Genomic DNA, 18,633 nt, shown 5'->3' with positions numbered 1-18,633 from the left:
TTATCACGGGACTTCCCTGGTGGCGCAGTGGTTAAGAATCCACCTGCCTGCCTGCAGTGGTTAAGAATCCGCCTGCCAACACAGGGGACACGGGTTCGAGCCCTGTTCCGGGAAGATCCCACATGCTGCAGAGCAACTAAGCCCGTGCACTACAACTACTGAGCCTGCGCTCTAGAGCCTGTGAGCCACAACTACTGAGCCCACGAGCCACAACTACTGAGCCTGCATGCCACACCTACTGAAGCCCAAGCGCCTAGAGCCCATGCATCACAACAAAGAGTAGCCCCTACTCGCTGCAACTAGAGAAAGCCCACGCACAGCAATGAAGACCCAACGCAGCCAAATAAATAAATAAATAAAATTTAAAAAAAAACACCTGTTATCATAAACCACTAATACACTTATATGTAACACAAAATTAGAAAAGAACAACAAAATAGCCCCTTGAGATCAATATACCTGAAATTTTAAAATAGATAGGAAATAGCAGAGCTAAGATTTGAACCCCGTCAGTATGGTTCCATTGTTTTGCTCAAACCCTAAAGTCCTCCTAATTATTAGGCTCCAAGTCTGTGTTACCCAAAGTGTGGTACTCATTTAGGCATCACCTTTATATATCTTAGAAATGCAAGTTCATGGGCCCAGGTGATTTGCCAGTTTTCCAGATGACTGTCAAACAAATTGAAGTTTGAAAACCACCTCTCTAAACCAAGGCTCTTAATCCTGGTAAAAGCTCTGCTTTTGACTCCTTATAATGTGAGATAAGGAACACCTTATTCTTTAAGCCACTAAAAGGGTTTTCTACTATTTGTAGCTCGGAGCATGCTAACTGGATACAAAAATGAATACACAAAAATCAATACACCAACTTTATAGCTTCCTAATGACAGTAAATCCTATCATTTCTACCTTTAAAATATATCCAGGATCCAATTACTTCTTACACCTCCATCACAATCAACTTCATACAAGATACCACTATTACTTTTCTGAATTACTCCAAGAACACTTAAAACCAGTTATATATATACTACTTCTCTACAAAGCAAGAGTGATCCTTTCAAAGCCTGAATGTTCCTCTTCTGTTCAAAAATCCCTATGGCTTCCCTTGTCAGAATAAAATCCAGAGCGCAAAACGGCCAATAAGTCCATTTATGACCTGCCCTGCTCTCTCATGCTCCCCACTCCCCACCCCACCCCGACCCCCGACTCATAACTCTCTGACCTCTTCCCTACCACAGTTACCCAACCTCACCATGATCTGGTCACAGTGACTCACCTGTTCACTCTGTTCCTAGAATACATCAAGCACACTCCCACCTTCATTTTTGTATTCCTTCCCCTGTAAGGGTTTGCTCCATCATTTCTTTAAGTCTGCTCAAATGTTAACCACCAGTGTGGTCTTCCTTAACCATTCTATGTAAAGTATGAGCCATGCCCACCTCCCTTCCTCTTTTTCCTGTCCCTCATTTCTGTCCATAGCACTTATCACCATCAGACACATTACGCATTTACTTTTTTATCTGTTTCATGTCCATTTCCCTTCACTAAATTTTAAACTCCATTTGGGCAGGATTTTGTGTTCTGTCCACTTTTACACCTCAGCATCTGTAACAATATCTGGCACATAGAAAGTGCTCAAATATTTGCTGAATGAATTAATCATTAGAAAATGTAAAAGAAAGAAAGAAAAAGAAAAAAATGTAACAGGAAAAAAAAGCCCATTTGTAATAACTTCAAAAACTATAAAGTTTGCAGAAATAAAAGGAAAACTGCGTAAAATCTTTTTTTTTAAATTTATTTATTTATTCATTTTTGGCTGCATTGGGTCCCCGTTGCTGTGTGCGGGCTTTCTCTAGTTGTGGCGAGTGGGGGCTACTCTTAGTTGCAGTGCTCGGGCTTCTCATTGTGGTGGCTTCTCTTGTTGTGGAGCACGGGCTCTAGGCGCACGGTCTTCAGTAGTTGCAGCACGCGGGCTCTAGAACGTAGGCTCAGTAGTCGTGGTGCACAGGCTTAGTTGCTCCACGGCATGGGGGATCTTCCTGAACCAGGGCTCAAACCCGTGTTCCCTGCGTTGGCAGGCGGATTCTTAACCACTGCACCACCAGGGAAACCCAAACTGTGTTAAGATCTTAAAGGAAGAACTCCCTATCATATTCTTGAATGGGAAGGAAAATATTATATAAATTCCCTCATATTAATGTATAAAACCAATCAATTAAAATTGTGGTACTGGCGATAAAAAAAAAGATGAAAGAAACAGAACACAGTTCAAAACAGACCTTTGAATTCAGTTAATTGGTTTTATGACAGAAATGGCATTTCAAAACCAGCGGGGAGAAGATGAACTATCAATATGTGGGAAAATTCAGTTAAAACTCTACCTTATATAATAAGCTCTAGGTAGGTTAAAAACTTAGATTTTACAAAAATTAATGTAGCAAGATATGGAAGAATATTTATGATCTTGGGATAGGAGACCCTTTTTTAAATAAACACCAAGAAACACTGGACAAGCCCATTCAATGAAAACCTTTGCAAATATATGGGTACACAAAGGGTTAGTATCCAATATATAGAATGCCTAAAGGAATTAAAAAACAAACAAAAAAAGGCACGAACTAATTTTTAAAACTTCACAAAGGATAAAATAAACAAGAAAGAAAAATTTCTTTCTTATGGAAGAAACACATGAGATCAATAAAACATTAAGACTAAAACAAGAAGATACTCAACTTCAGTAGTAATGAGGGAAATACAAAATACAATAAAACACAATTTTCCTTCTATCACTGAAAAACTTTAAAATTGGGAAATATCACATGTTGGTAAAGATGTGGAGAAACAAGTTCACTCACACACTATGGGCCAAAACATAAATTAGGAAGGCAATTTGACAATATCTGATAAACTTAATAATCATATATTCCCTATGACCCAGAAAACCCTCTTCTTGGTATTTAACATAAAGGAACACTTGCACATATATAAGAACATTCATTGCATTTGTGTTTGTGATGCAAAGGAGAAAACCTAAAGGTTAATTAATAGCTAGCTATATAAACTAGAATATTCATATAATAGAATATTATGTAACTGTGAAAAGAAATATATCTAACAGACCTCTAAGACATATCGTAGTTAAAATTTCCGAATGCCAGATACAGTATGAGGCAACTTACATAAACACACACACAGAAAACTAAGGCTATGTAAAAGCACAGAAAAAGACTTGCAAGGACACTCATCAAATTTAAAATTGGTCCTTATCTCTCTCTCTTTTTTTTTGGTTTCCCCCTTTTTAAATTAATTAATTTTTTATTGAAGTATAGTTGATTTACAATGTTGTGTTAGCTACTGCTGTACAGCAATGTGTATATGTTATACATATACATACATTCTTTTTTTTTAATTCTTTTCCATTTTGGTTTATCATAGGATATTGAATATAGTTCTCTGTGCTACACAGTAGGATCTTGTTGTTTATCTGGCCCTTATCTCTTTAGGTGGAGAGGATCAGGATTATGGGCAGTATAAAAAGGAATTATCATACTCAAAATGTTTTAATTTTTAAATAAAAATGTATCCACATATTTCTTATATAAATTAAAACTTACTATAATTTTTAAAAGAAGAAAAAAGCGAGTTTCTAAACTGTATGTCCAGCATAATTTTGCTTGATCATAAAATGTGAACATATCCATACATATTAAATAGATAAATAATTTTTAAAAGGATACATATTAAACAGTTAACAATTGTTCTTCTAGAGAATAGAGAGATGGAGGAATTGCTTTTCACTTGAAACTCACTTTAAGGTGCATAGTAAATTATAATTTAACTTCTCTTCCAAGAACAAATACTAAAGCAACAACTTAATTTAACCCCCATTACCAGTCCCAAATTAAATCATAGGCCTATAACTGTCTTATTTTTGCAAAACACAAGTGGGCAGAAGAAAGACACGTCCCTGAAACACATTAAACTGAGAGATCTGAGGCTACTTTAGGACGGCCAAAGCAGATGATGCTAAAACTGACTTTGTCTAAAATAATGGTACAGTTCACGGAGATTGCATGCCATTTAATAAGCCACAGTCCAACCCAGCCACAGTAAATAAAAGCTACAAGAAAGTTTACTAAGCTAATTCTTGGTTAAGTTTTACTTAGATTTCAATTTGATCATTTCCTTTTTAGTACCACTGGCGTTAAGCAAAACAACTACTTACAAATACTATTTGGCTGGCTATGCACCTTCAACCTGAATGCGTATCCAGGCCTAATTCCACAAGAGAAAAACATTTCCAATTAAGATAATGTGGAGTGGCGTGGACATATATACACTACCAAATGTAAAACAGATAGCTAGTGGGGAAGCAACCGCATAGCACAGGGAGACCAGCTCGGTGCTTTGTGACCCCCTAGAGGGGTGGGATAGGGAGGGTGGGAGGGAGATGCCAAGAGGGAGGAGATATGGGGATATATGTACATGTATAGCTGATTCACTCTGCTATAAAGCAGAAACTAACACACCACTGCAAAGCATTTATATCCCAATAAAGATGTTAAAAAAATAAAAAGGATAATGTGGAGCGTATATATTCTCCCCTGGTTCCCAGCCTAATGTTGAATTGAATCCTGTAGTTTTTCATTTTGTTAATTCATCTCTGAAACAATATCGTTACTGGAAATACCGACAAGACCCCAGTCACTTGACAACAGCCAGAACATGTAAAGTATAGAAAAATAAAACTGGATCCTAGGTAGGTATATAGTATAGACAAGACTAAAAAGGTAATGTAGTGAATTATCACACATTTCATATAAATATATATTTGATAGCTGTTAGAAGGGTCAGATAGATCTTGGCCATAACTCCAGAACAGCTTGCATTTTATGGATGGGATCATTTTTAATGCAAATTTCAGATGATTTAAATAATTTAAACACTCTAGAAGATGGTAATATTGCTTCTTGGTATTCTTTCTGATATTAAAATTTTTTTATTCTACTAAACCTACTCGATCTTTATCTAGACATGTCTGTTTATTCATAAAATACTATATCCTAAATGTTTACTATTTTTCACTCAACAGTGGTATACTGCTACCTTTCATCTTTAATAATATATTATGATAAATTGAGTAAAATGCTGCCCAGACTTTATACATCAAGCCTAAGAGCAAAACTTGCAAAGAGGCTGAACATGAAGCCTTATAAACTTATATTCAGGATTCTACAAATACTTATTATAAAACTTTTAGTATCTCACTCCTAGTTCTCATGAGGAAGAATTATAGTAAAGAAGGTAATCAAATCAGTTTTATTCAACATATGAATGATACACTAACAGCTTTTGCTACAAATGTAATTTATTACATAGGTATCTGAAAGGAATTTACAACTTAGCGTGATTTATCCAGAATATTTGTTCATGGCTGTTTAAGAGTTACTTAAGTTGGCTAGTAAGCCAAAGTACAGGTTCAATGCCCATGTTTTGCAGTCCCCACAAAATTAACTTTGCTCAATTCTTTTGCCACAAACTCAAGTGTTAATCAACCCTAACCAAACATCTTATAAATACTTGCTATGGATCAAAAGAATACCAATAGGTAAACTGTTCACAACAACCCATTAACCCGTGTCCCCTGCATCGGCAGGCGGACTCTCAACCACTGCACCACCAGGAAAGCCCAAAAAAATTTTTTTAATAAAATTAAAAAACCAACCCATTCTCAGCTGATTCACTTCACTGTACAGCAGAAACTAACACAACATTGTAAAGCAATTATACTCCAATGAATGAAAGAAAGAAAGAAAGAAAAAAAAGAAAAGAAAAAGGAAGCAAGCAAGCAAAAAAAAAAAATTCTCAGTCAGCATGCCCTAGAGGCAAGTATAAGAAACTTCAAGTCAACTGGATTAAAGTTCTGGCTTTTATACTCAGCTATTTAATGTTGGTAAAATAACAGCCTTCCAGAGTATCTGCTTTCCTACCTATAAAATAGCAGAAAAATATCCCCTACCTAACATACAATATTTTTTTTTAAGTTCAAATGAAATCATAAATGGGAACATGTTCTTTAATGTGCAAAACACTATATTAAGTGGTTATTTAAGGCAGTTCAAAATATCTGCCCTACTAAAAGGAAGGTTAGCAGGATGCCCTCCATAAATGAGGGTCAGTATTATTCAGTCATTCATAAATTCCTTAACAAAATTTATTCTTTGCTTTAAAAACAAATAGAACAATATGTGTATAACTACCTACTATATAATTAATTCCTGGAATTACTGGTGAAAGTGTTACTTTCCTGTTACTCTTCTTCTAACCCTGTTTAATTTCTGCTTACATCTCTGAGAAATGTCCAGCTTTAGAGAAGAGCAGTTACTCTGATTAGCTCTATCATTAGTAGTCCCACTGTTCTGTTTCCCTAAAGATGTACCAGTAAAACCAAAGAAATTACTAATGAAAACATGCCTCTTTTCCCTTGGTTGTCCCTGGTACAGATAAGTATAAGTAATTCATACCTGTACTTTTTAAAATAAATTTTGGACTTCCCTGGTGGCACAGTGGTTGAGAGTCCACCTGCCAATGCAGGGGACACGGGTTCGAGCCCTGGTCTGGGAAGATCCCACATGCCGCGGAGCAACTAAGCTGGTGCGCCACAACTGCTAAGCCTGCGCTCTAGAGCCCGCAAGCCACAGCTGCTGAGCCCATGTGCCACAACTACTGACGCCCACGCACCTAAAGCCCATGCTCCGCAACAAAAGAAGCCACTGCAAGGAGAAGCCCACATGTCACAACGAAGAGTAGCCCCCACTCGCCCCAACTAGTGAAAGCCTGCGTGCAGCAAACGAAGACCCAATGCAGCCAAAAATAAATAAATAAAAAATAAATTTAATAAAAAAATAAATTCTTACACCTGACAGTATAGTGCTAATATTTTTTAAAAGCAGCCTCAATGGATTTTTTCTTTTAAAAGCACTAAATAAAATGTAATGCGTCTCATATAAGCAGTATGAGGATCACGGAAAGTGTGAATGCTTTTCATGAAATTGGTTCTTATCACACTCCCATATAGCTACCACTGCATTTACCAGAACCCACTAAATTATTTTTTTCATGCAGTTTTCTTGTTAACTAGACAACAAACTCCCTGAGGAAAAGACAATGCTTTGGAGCAGCTCTGTACCTCTAACACCTATCAATATCTGACACATATTCGTGCGAAATAAAATCTGAACAGAAATGAACTATCAATACCATGCCCTGGTTTTTTCTTTTTAATTAATTAATTTACTTATTTTTAGCTGTGTTGGGTATTCGTTGCTGCGCAGGGGCTTTCTCTAGTTGCAGCGAGCGGGGGCTACTCTTTGTTGAGGTGCGAGGGCTTCTCACTGCAGTGGCTTCTCTTGTTGCAGAGCACGGGCTCTAGGCATGCAGGCTTCAGTAGTTGTGGCACGCGGGCTCAGTAGTTGTGGCTCACAGGCTCTAGAGCTCAGGCTCAGTAGCTGTGGCACACGGGCTTAGTTGCTCCGCAGCATGTGGGATCTTCCCGGACCAGGGTTCGAACCCGTGTCCCCTGCATTGGCAGGCGGATTCTTAGCCACTGCACCACCAGGGAAGCCCGCCCTGGTTTTCTATAATGAGATTTTCTGTGCCCCGGACAAGGTCAGATAAGCTTTGCTGAGTTCCCAGACATATTCGTTCTTGGTAGTTTGAGAGGCTGTAGTGGGGTGTGGTGGTTTCATTAGTAAAACTGAATGTATCTGATTCATGTAAAATGTACAAGTTGTAAAAGAACTGTATTTTAGATGCTATACATTAAATATTGCTCCTGTTTCTAGGGCTAAAACATCTAGGATAGGATATAAACTTACGAAGAGATATTGGTTTTATAATGGCAAATCTATGGTATGTAAATTGATTTCCCCGGGGAGTTCAGCTTGCAAATACAAGTTAACTTTGTACTCTTTATCCCAGTGTTTCAAGGGATTAGTACTGTACAACAAACTTCACTGGTGATTCTGATTAGACATTCAGGTTGTTACTTATTTATCTCTACTATGGAATTCAGCTGCCATAAATTAAATTTAGTTTCATTTATTTCTCCTTAATATTACCCTTTCTTTATTTATTTCTCCTTAATAATACCCATTTAACTCAGGGAGTACTAGAGGTTTTAGGTTTAATCTTTTTTGTTTCTATTGAGGTATAATTGGCATACAACATTATATTAGGTTTAATTTTTAAATTAAACCTAATTTGTATTAAGACAGGGAAATAGATATTGGAAATCTTAAGACAGGGAAATAGATATTGGAAATCTTATTTTAGAGCTGTAAAGACAGAGAAGTAAGTGGTTTTCCCCAGCGTTCAGTTTGAGTTCACAGTACTGTCAACATTAGGCCCCTTGAGTTCTTGATTCCTATAGGCCAAACTTTTCTGTCTGGACCATTTAGGGCCTATAATCCACCTTCTGAGGCAAAAAATCTAAATACAATTTTTCTTTCTTAAGGAACGTGTTGACCTCAGTAAAACTGCATTTTTTGTTGTTCTGTAGATCTAGATTTGGGAAGCTGTTTTTGTATAACTCCAGTCAGCTGTGACTAAGAACACTGAATATAAAGTCCTTTATCTTCCTGAAGTTACCATTCATGATAATGTTAGGAAAGTTACATTATTAAATAAATGCTTTAACTTATCCAAGGATACTTCCAAAATATATCATGTTTCCTTCCTACAAATGGGTTGCAGAAGTAAGTTATGATGTGATTTTTGCAACAAGAGTGTCTTCAAATGAAGGACATGTAAATAATTTTCCAAATAAACTGATAAGGATGAGTGTGGGGAAAGGGTATTAGCAATGCGGTGCTCTTTTAAAAAAATAAATGCATCCCTACTTACTTGTCCATGTTCAGTCATGCCATAGCTTTATTTTCTACAAATCAGAGACGGAAGAATGACCAGTTTCTGGGGTAAAAGCTGACTGTTTTAAATGTCAACTTACAATTTAGTTCCAGATTCTCATCTTAGGAGACATATGTCCACATTTGCCTAACAATGAATGCAATAATGGTTACAGTATAAACTCCAAATTGAAACACTGTTAATTACTGTTCAACTACATTGGTTAAAATTCATAGATGTTCCTGTTCAATAAACCTGATATATAAAATTGAATCAGATGAAAAGAAATCATTAGTTACATTCTTTCCTTTATAATACACCTTTTCCCAGCCAGGGTTCAAACTCAGACTTCAAAGCTAATGCTCTTATATAGGTTCTCTATATATAAATACATAAATTCCATAAATATTAAAAACTGAATCATAACACCCTAAACTCCAGGATATCACACAATCATATCCATTTCTCACTCCCTTGGCAAAGGTCATTTGGACAGATACACCATAGTTGTATATACATATACATGTACATATGGTTTACACGTACTTGTGGTATATACACATACCATACTTTTTGTCTTTTTCTTTTGCCAGTGCCCACCTCCATTTTTATCAAATTTCAGGGCAAAAACAAGCAGGAATCCAAAGCAGAATATAGGTTCAGGTCACAAAGGCTAAGTAAGTGTTTTGTGTTTAACAGCAGTTAAAAACAAAGAAATGTAAGAACACTGGCAATAAATTGAATATCTAATATCCAACTCACAGCAAGCTGGGGAATTTATTTACAGAGAATCACAGAATTTCCATGTGAGAAGGAACCTTAAAGTTCAGACAGTGGGGTCCAGAAAGGCAATTAACCCAAGGTCACATAGATACACACGTGTATGTGTATGTAAAATACATACACGTGTACTTCATAGTTCAGAAGTTACTTCCCCCTGTAAAATCCTAAAGACATCCTCTTAACGTTTTCATTTTCTTTTTTTTAAATTAATTAATTTATTTTATATTATTTTTTGTCTGCATTGCATCTTTGTTGCTGCACATGGGCTTTCCCTAGTCGCAGTGAGCAGGGCTACTCTATCTATCTATCTATCTATCTATCTATCTATCTATCTATTTATGGCTGTGTTGGTTCTTCGTTTCCGTGCAAGGGCTTTCTCTAGTTGTGGCAAGCGGGGGCCGCTCTTCATTGCGGTGCGCGAGCCTCTCACTATCGCGGCCTCTATTGTTGTGGAGCACGGGCTCCAGATGTGCAGGCTCAGTAATTGTGGCTCACGGGCCCAGCTACTCTGCGGCATGTGGGATCCTCCCAGACCAGGGCTTGAACCCGTGTCCCCTGCATTGGCAGGTGGATTCTTAACCACTGCGCCACCAGGGAAGCCCCAGAGCTACTCTTCATTGCGGTGTGCAGGCTTCTCATTGTGGTGGCTTCTCTTGTTGCGGAGCACAGACTCCAGGCACGTGGGCTTCAGTGGTTGTGGCACATGGGCTCAGTAGTAGCTGTGGCTCACGGGCTCTAGAGCACAGGCTCAGTAGTTGTGGCGCACGGGTTTAGTTGCTCTGCATCATGTGGGATCTTCCCAGGCCAGGGCTCGAACCCGTGTCCCCTGCATTGGCAGGAGGATTCTTAACCACTGCGCCACCAGGGAAGTCCCAGCTTAATGTTTCCATCCTCTCCTTACTCAAATTAATTTCAAAATTAGAACATTAAAGTACACAGATGATCTAGTTCAAAAAATAAGATGACAAAAAAATGGATAACATATTCTAACAAAAAACTCTGGAAAACCTTGCAGCTAACATTTATAGTTAACATTAAATTGTTAATTTTCTCTTTTTTTTAACATCTTTATTGGAGTATAATTGCTTTACACTGTTACGTTAGTTTCTGGTTTATAACAAAGTGAATCAGCTATACGTATACATATATCCCCATATCCCCTCCCTCTTGTGTCTCCCTCCCACCCTCCCTACCCCACCCCTCTAGGTGCTCTCAGGGAGCTGGTCTCCCTGTGCTATTCGGCTGCTTCCTACTAGCTATCTATTTTACATTTGGCAGTGTATATATGTCAATGCCATTCTCTCACTTCGTCCCAGCTTACCCTTGCCCCTCCCTGTGTCCTCAAGTCCATTCTCTATGCCTGCATCTTTATTCCTGTCCTGCCCCTAGGTTCTTCAGAAATATTTTTTTTTAACTGTTAATTTTCAAGGAACTGCAAATCCCTTCTCTTTTTTTTCCCTTCACCCCACCCACCTCAAAAAAGGAAAAAAGGAAACAAAGAACAAAACAAATCTGGCTCTTCGCTGGTAACTGCAATTCAGGATACAGGCAGTTGGCGATGAACTTTCCAGGGCCTAAACTGTCAACCAAGGATGACAGAAGCATAAAAGAAGAGGTACTCTACATTTAAAAACCTGCCCTAATCTAGAAATTTACTGCTTTCTTTTTGCCTGTCCCTCCTGCCACATAAATACCTTCATACTGCATATAGTAAAAAAAAAAAAAAAAAAGTACTCAGAATAGCTATACCTATGGCATATTCTTATTATTGTAAATTGTAGTAAAACTGAGAATGCTTTTCCATTTTTTACTTTTGAATGATCGTGAAGAGTTAGTATATGCACCCCTTGTTGTTCTAACCCATTCTGAAAGTACAACTCTTTTCATGTCAGCAAAGATCTCCCACTTTCTCAGTCCCCGAGATATCTATTTCTTCTTGGTGGGAAAATAAAACAAAGAAACCCTTGGCTACAAATTCTAAGGTAGGGAATAAACCACAGTCTGACTCTGAATTCTTGAGTTTTGTCTGTGCATGTACCCATAATCATCCACTCTTGTTAAAATATAATTAATTTATAACTCTTTAAGTCATGTAGGAAATATTATATAAAAGTAAAGTAGCAGAATAAATCAAAAATAAATAAATGATCGTGAAATTATATCTGCCTGCATCCTTCAGTTAATCAGAAAGTTACACTCACCAACAAATATCACAATAGCTTTTACATTTGATTATATAAAACTGGGCAGGCATTCGATGTATTGCCAACCTTCACCTCCTTGTTACTAGATATGATTTCTGTCTTAGCACCAAAGTAATGCATAAAATCAATTTACTTTCAGTGTTCTATTTCCCTTTTTTTACTTTTTACTAGAAATTCCTGGGATCAAGGACAAAGATGACAGAAGACATTGCCAATATATGTTTCATAACTGACTAAACCCTTGTCTATCATGTTTTAATAGGTGACTTTTACCTCAGAGCAACTTAGAAGACAGCAAAATGGATTAAATTACTTACATTTCCACCTGATTACAACTGTCAGATATGAGGCTTATTAAAGCCAACAGAATATCACAAAATCAAATTGGAGGAAATATGATTCAGGAATAAATAGGTTACTTACCTATAGCTTTAAATCACATGCCTGCTAAATCGTTACTCGATATGTGCTGAAAATAACTAGCCAGCAAAGCCATTCTTTTAACAGAAATAGTCTTCAAAAGCTAATGCAAATCTGTTTTGGATTTATTACATTTGAATACATACCTTTCTTTTTAAAGTTATATAATAAAGCAACATGAATCAAGCATAAATACTACTGCATAGTTCAATACCACCACCTACTGTAGTTGCTATTAAGTTAAAATCTTTTTTATCAAATGGGTTCAAGTGCATTAAGACATAAAACTATAAAACCACAGGTGGATGCCTTCATTTTTCTGAGGCACTTTTTGGGTAGGGGTCTGATCTAAGAATCCACTAAGCCTGGGATATTAAATAGGAAAACAGTGTAAAGACAACTGCACAAGCAGCTAAATTTGGTCAGTTTAAGGGCATTCTTTCTTCTTCCTCCCTCCCTTGGATTTTCCTGGTGTAACGGAATATTTTATTTTGGACATCTAAAAATACCTTGCAAGACCACAGTATTAGTTAGATTACTGAAATTTTTAATTTAGTTTCCAATCTGTCACCAGTTGGGAAACAGTAATCTAAGGGCTAGCAATAACAAAAGTACTCATTAATTTAGAAGACAAATGAGACCAAAATTTCAAAAGAGGCAACTCTGAGGATGAAAATAGAAGGATTTTTTAAAATTAAGATTAAAAAACAACACCAGTACTAACAGCTAAAACTGACAAAAGGCCTAGAACATGAAGACATGACTTTAAAAGTGTGGATACTTCTAACAGAAATACTGCTTTAATGAATGAAAATCTTCAATGTAGAAACAGATTACATCGGGGCTTCCCTGGTGGCACAGTGCTTGAGAATCCGCCTGCCAATGCAGGGGACACGGGTTGAGCCCTGGTCCAGGAAGATCCCACACGCCGCAGAGCAACTAAGCCCGTGTGCCACAACTACTGAGCCTGTGCTCTAGAGCCCGTGAGCCACAACTACTGAGCCCGCGTGCCACAACTACTGAAGCCCGTGCGCCTAGAGCCCACGCTCCGCAATGAGAAGCCACCGCAATGAGAAGCTCGCGCACCGCAACAAAGAGTAGCCCCTGCCCGCCGCAACTAGGGAAAGCCCGCACGCAGCAGCGAAGACCCAACACAGCCAAAAATGAATAAATAAGATAAATACATTTATTTTTTAAAAAAGAACTAGATCACATCTTATAACTAGGATTAAATATCAACAATACATGTTGTGAAGTTTTTGCCAAGTTAAAAAAATTTAATGACTTAATGGAAAGCATAATTTTCAATACATAACTGTTTATCTTATATATACTGTAGCAAGACACAAACATATGTTTATTTTAAATAATGAATGACTACAATATAAGTACATGATACAGTGTACTGTGCTTCAAAAGGACCCATGATTATACAATAAAGAAATATCAGTAACACTATTCAAAAAAGGACAGATTGTCTGAATGGGCCTAAAAAGCCCAGACTTTTAATTTGGATTTTCCACAGTAATGTTAGATAATTGCTTTCAAACCAATCTCTAAAGCATTAAAAACAAAATTCCTTAGTTTTACTAGTACTCTTTCCCATTGCAAGGCCTTTCAAATAGAGTGACACAAATGACTCTCACCCACTGGAAAATATAACATTTTCCACATGCACCAACTTGGAAAATATGGTTATTTACTATGCAGAATGTTCTTTAGGTTAGAAGATAAAACCTTAAGGGAGAAAAAGGGTCATTACTGCAGTCTTAACTGTACTGTGTGACTGAGCCTACAAACTTTAACAAAATACTGGAGTGGCTATTTCAGAAGAAAGGACCAAGGTCGGCTTTTATTCAAAAATTACAGATTCATAGGATCTGGAACAAAAGGAACCTTAATAATTGATTCTAACTCCCTTTTCTTACAGAAGAGGTAAATGACCAAACCAGAGAAGTGAAAAGAGATGACCAAAGCTACAGTTAGTTGGTGACAAAAATCAAGGTTATCTAATACCCAGTTCTCTTAACTCCCAAAGCAGTATTTTCTTTCTGCCACAAAACAGTTTATGATTTTTCTTATTTTGGACAAATTGAAGCAATAAAATGAAGCAGGTAAAGAAATATTACAACCTAATCATACAAACTGCAGTATTACAGATTTATCAGAGAGGCAGTGAGGTATAATGAAAAACAATAATGAACAGGGATTCAAAATACCCAAATTGGAACTCATCACTTCCTAGCTATGTGAGTCTTAACATCTCCAGGCACTGATTAAACTGTAAAATGGTATGTGAATGTCAGTGGATGTTACCACTATAACTTTTTTTTTTAAGTTATACCTTTTAATAAACCCAAATAAGAATTTTTCCTCCAATAATACTACATTCTTATAATGGAGCTACTAAGAATATGACAAGTAGAGAGTCTTAACTGAAAAAAATCTAAACTTGGATTCAAGGGCTAGCTTAGATATTTACACATATCTGTCATTAATTTCACTATGTTAAGATAGCGTTGGCAACAGCACTTAAAATGAAGGATAGCTGTATTCTCTCGATAGCAAAAGCAAAATAAAATATACTGGATGAAGAACTTTAGGAAAGCTCTTTTCCACACATTTTATGGGCTTTTATACTATGTTATGCTAAAAACAGAGCAGAATGATAGAGTGGAGTAAAAAAAAAATTGCAGATTGGAATCTTGGCTCCCAAAAATACTAGCTGTGCAACTTGAATACTTCTTGGGCCCTAGCTTTCCTCAAAAGAGAATTGTGAGAATTAGAAGTAACTAAGGTAAGACATCTAGCTCAGTGCACCTGGCATACAGGACATATTTAATAATCATTATTAAAGTTGAAAGGAAATTATCAAAATTTGCCACAAAACAAAGTGTACTGCAAGTAATATAAAAGTATAAAAGTATTTGGGGCTTCCCTGGTGGCGCAGTGGTTGAGAGTCTGCCTGCCGATGAAAAAAAAAAAAAAAAAAAAAAGTATTTTAATGAATTTCAATTAGAAGACTAAGACAATTCAGTACGCATTATGTTAACTTATAAGGGTTATTATAGTACAGATTTAATGCCAAAGTGATACAGCAAAGAACAATAATTTTCACACCTCCATATCTTTTTTAAACTCTTTTATCCAACAGTCATCTACTTGGCTATTCTACAGGATACTACATAGCTGCCTAACAGGTACTCTTCTCCCTTGATTTTAACTTAAAATTTTTTTTTTCTACAACTCTACCCCTGAGTGTGAGATTTAAAGTGTGTGGCCTTCACTTACAACATCCAAAAGCATAATACACAGAATATTCCCTAAAAAAGGTTTTAAAGAATTAAATAAAAAACAATAAGCTTTAGTTATCTTCTGCCCAGAAAAAAAAATGTGGCCAAGAAAACAATCTTTCACTTTTTGTATTAACCATAACTAATTTGAAATTAGTTGTTATATATTTGCTATAGAAATTTCCTGCACTCACAAAAATTTTCAGAGCTATCTGCTTACAATCATAAAATTATCAGTCCTTTAAAAACCTCTGATTTCTGAGAATTAAAAAAATAATTTGATGTAAATATTTTAGATATGAAAAGGCTGCTTCATCTTATCTACATCTTTTATCCATTGAAAGTAAATAAAATGTTTTCAACGAATTAGCAAGGTTTATTACTTCATGAGAGACCAAAGTTTATTGCTTTATTACCTGTAAATTAGGTCATTAAGGGGTAAATGACTTTAAGAAACATCAGACAATGAAACTCATTAACACATATTTCCAGTCCCTTCTCATTTGTATTTCAGCATGAACACTTCACTTCATAGTAAGAGTAGCCTTTTGTTTACAAATAAACACTGCAGCAGAAGGAGTTTTCCCTCCCTTTTTATCTTAGACATGTTCAGAAAACTTTAGTTGTACCAATCAAGGTAAACAGACATGCTTGCAGGACTTCCCAGGTAGCACAGTAGTTAAGAACCCGCCTGCCAATTCAGGGGACACGGGTTCAAGCCCTGGTCCAGGAAAATCCCACATGTTGCGGAGCAACTAAGCCCGTGCGCCAGAACGAGCCGGTGTGCTGCAACTACTGAAGCCCACGTGCCTAGACCCCGTGCTCTGCAACAAGACAAGAAACCACAATGAGAAGCCTGCACAGCACAATGAAGAGTAGCCCCCGCTCGCCACAACTAGAGAAAGCCCGCGTGCAGCAACTAAGACCCAATGCAGGCAAAAATAAAAATAAATAAAAAATAAATAAATTTATTTTAAAAACCCAGACATGCTCAAGAAAGCAATACATTCTCTTATTATTTTAGTACCACCAGTACAGATAAACTACAAATTAAAATATAAGATAATTACAAAAACAGGATATAGCAACGCATTTTTAAAGCACAAACTACAAAGAACTCTTTCCAACAATTACTCACACAACCTAAAAGTGAATAGCAAAATGATAAAGAGCTGACTGTAATGGCAAAAGGCCATCCTCCACTCAATTCTTCAGCATTTGGGTTTCCCTTTGAAGATTTCTGTTAACTGCTAAATATCTATTCAGTAACTTTAATGGCAGTCTGGACTTTTACAGTAGTACTGAATAGGAAACCATCATAAATTAAGTTTACTGGGTCTCTCTACACTAGGGCAACATAAAATTCTATTAAACACCAAACCATATCTACTATAATAATTTCTTCCCATGATGAAGTTAAATATGAAAACTCTAAGGAGACCAATTCCTTGATTTTTCTCCACTCCTGGCCTGCAACAGTAACATTGTAGCTCTGCAGTTAAACTCTCCCCAACACTCCCTGTCTTGATCTTTATGGGCAAATTAAAATATTTTTCCCATAAGCATAAAAAGAAATCAAGGAATAGACTAAACTGAAGACCTTAGGTAACAATTTCATCCTCTGCAACTAGTTGGCAAGCTTCCAGAAACTTCTGTCTCACCGTCTTACAATTTCATCCTTCAAATGGAAATGAAGAAAAACACCAAGTGAGATGTACACTGAGCTGTGAGTGATCCCAGGTCAGCCTGATTCTCTGCCAAAAAAGGCCAGGCAACATTTACTCTTCTTGCTGTAGTTTCTTTCTCTTTCTTATCCCCTCAAAAAACCTTCCCGTATATTACTATACTACTGTAATTCACCTGTAGCTATGATACTTCACTTCCCAAAGGAACCACTTCCTGACACTGACTACTCTCTAAAGACGCTTTCGGATGTTTTATTTCCTCACCCATTCCTTAATTCCATTATTATAAACCTCTCTCGCCAGAGGTGGAGTTCTTAGAGACAAAGAGACTTGAATGGATTTTAAGTCTCTCAGACCTTCGTCCCAACCTCAAAGCCTGTACACGTCTAAGAGTTCCCAGAAACAATGAGCTACAAAAGTACAGACTAAACGGGAAAGAAGAGGAAGTATCAGAACAATACCCAAAGCAAACAGCACCGAAAACCCGTGGTCGTCTCTATCATCTCAGTCTACCACCCCCACTTCCCTAGTTTAACCAAGGTCTCTCAAACTCGGAGAAAAGCGCCCTGGCCCATAATTTCCCCCTCGCTTCACGAAGAAAGTGGCAGAAAGAAAAGAAGCTAGCTCCCTCCGGTCGATCGGAGCTGTGATGCTTTTTCTGCCGGGTGAAGGGAGGCAAGCCAAGGGTTGTGTAAAGAATGGAAAGCTGAGTGATACTGGGGGGAGGGGGAATTAGGGCGCCAGAGCTAATCCCCCGCCGGGGCCCCGCTGGTGAAGAGGCAGGAGGCGACCGGTCGGGAGGAAGAGGGAAGCCGGGCTGCACTGGGCTTTCGGGTCGCGAGAAGGGGGAGAGAAGTCTGGCAGTCCTAGAGGCCGGGGGGTGACGGCGCCAGACAAGGGAGGAGGCTCAGTGCGGAGCGAATTTTTCGGGGCACGAGAGAGGGAATCGCCTTCCTCCCGCCACCCTAGCCCCCTCCAAGCGCACACCTCAAACCTGCTCTTGGTCACTCCGTTCACGTCCCTCCTCATGGGGCCGGCGGGTGCGGCCGGGGCCGGGCGCTGCGGCGTGCGGAGTGCAAAGACTGGGGGCCCCGGGCAGGCCCGGGAGTTCCGGCACCGAGAGGAGGCAGAGGAGCTGCGGGCAGGGGCCGTCGGCGGGGAGGAGAGACCTCTCGACTCCGTCAGGGCCTCCTCCACCTCCCGCGGTGTGGCGACGACGGCTCGTCGCTAGCTCTTCTCTCTCCTCAGCCTCAACTTCAACCCAAAACAAAAACACTCCCCACCTACCAGCAACGCCGCTCCTCATTGGGCAGAGCCGCCCGGGCCTCGGAACTGCGT

At 38.1% G+C, this 18,633-nt stretch overlaps 1 protein-coding gene across 2 annotated transcripts in view; it reads right to left on the bottom strand.

Moving 5' to 3' along the window:
- FBXL20 (F-box and leucine rich repeat protein 20) overlaps window positions 1-18,633 on the bottom strand; it is a 110,329-nt gene that overhangs the window by 90,999 nt on the left and 697 nt on the right. Inside the window, exon 1 of one of the 2 annotated variants that reach the window (XM_024743450.1) lies at window positions 18,283-18,573. The exons of the other annotated variant lie outside the window; for it this stretch is intronic. Within the exon in view, the coding sequence (XP_024599218.1) occupies window positions 18,283-18,324 (42 nt within the window). The 5' untranslated portion in view covers window positions 18,325-18,573. Of the gene's footprint in view, window positions 1-18,282; window positions 18,574-18,633 lie in introns of those variants that run through there. 2 annotated transcript variants of the gene reach the window in all.

This window comes from Neophocaena asiaeorientalis, unplaced genomic scaffold, assembly GCF_003031525.2.
Source record: "Neophocaena asiaeorientalis asiaeorientalis breed wild unplaced genomic scaffold, Neophocaena_asiaeorientalis_V1.1 scaffold1, whole genome shotgun sequence".
Taxonomy (NCBI): domain Eukaryota; kingdom Metazoa; phylum Chordata; class Mammalia; order Artiodactyla; family Phocoenidae; genus Neophocaena; species Neophocaena asiaeorientalis.
Note: the sequence above shows the minus strand (reverse complement) of the source record. Positions and strands in the feature narration are given on the sequence as shown.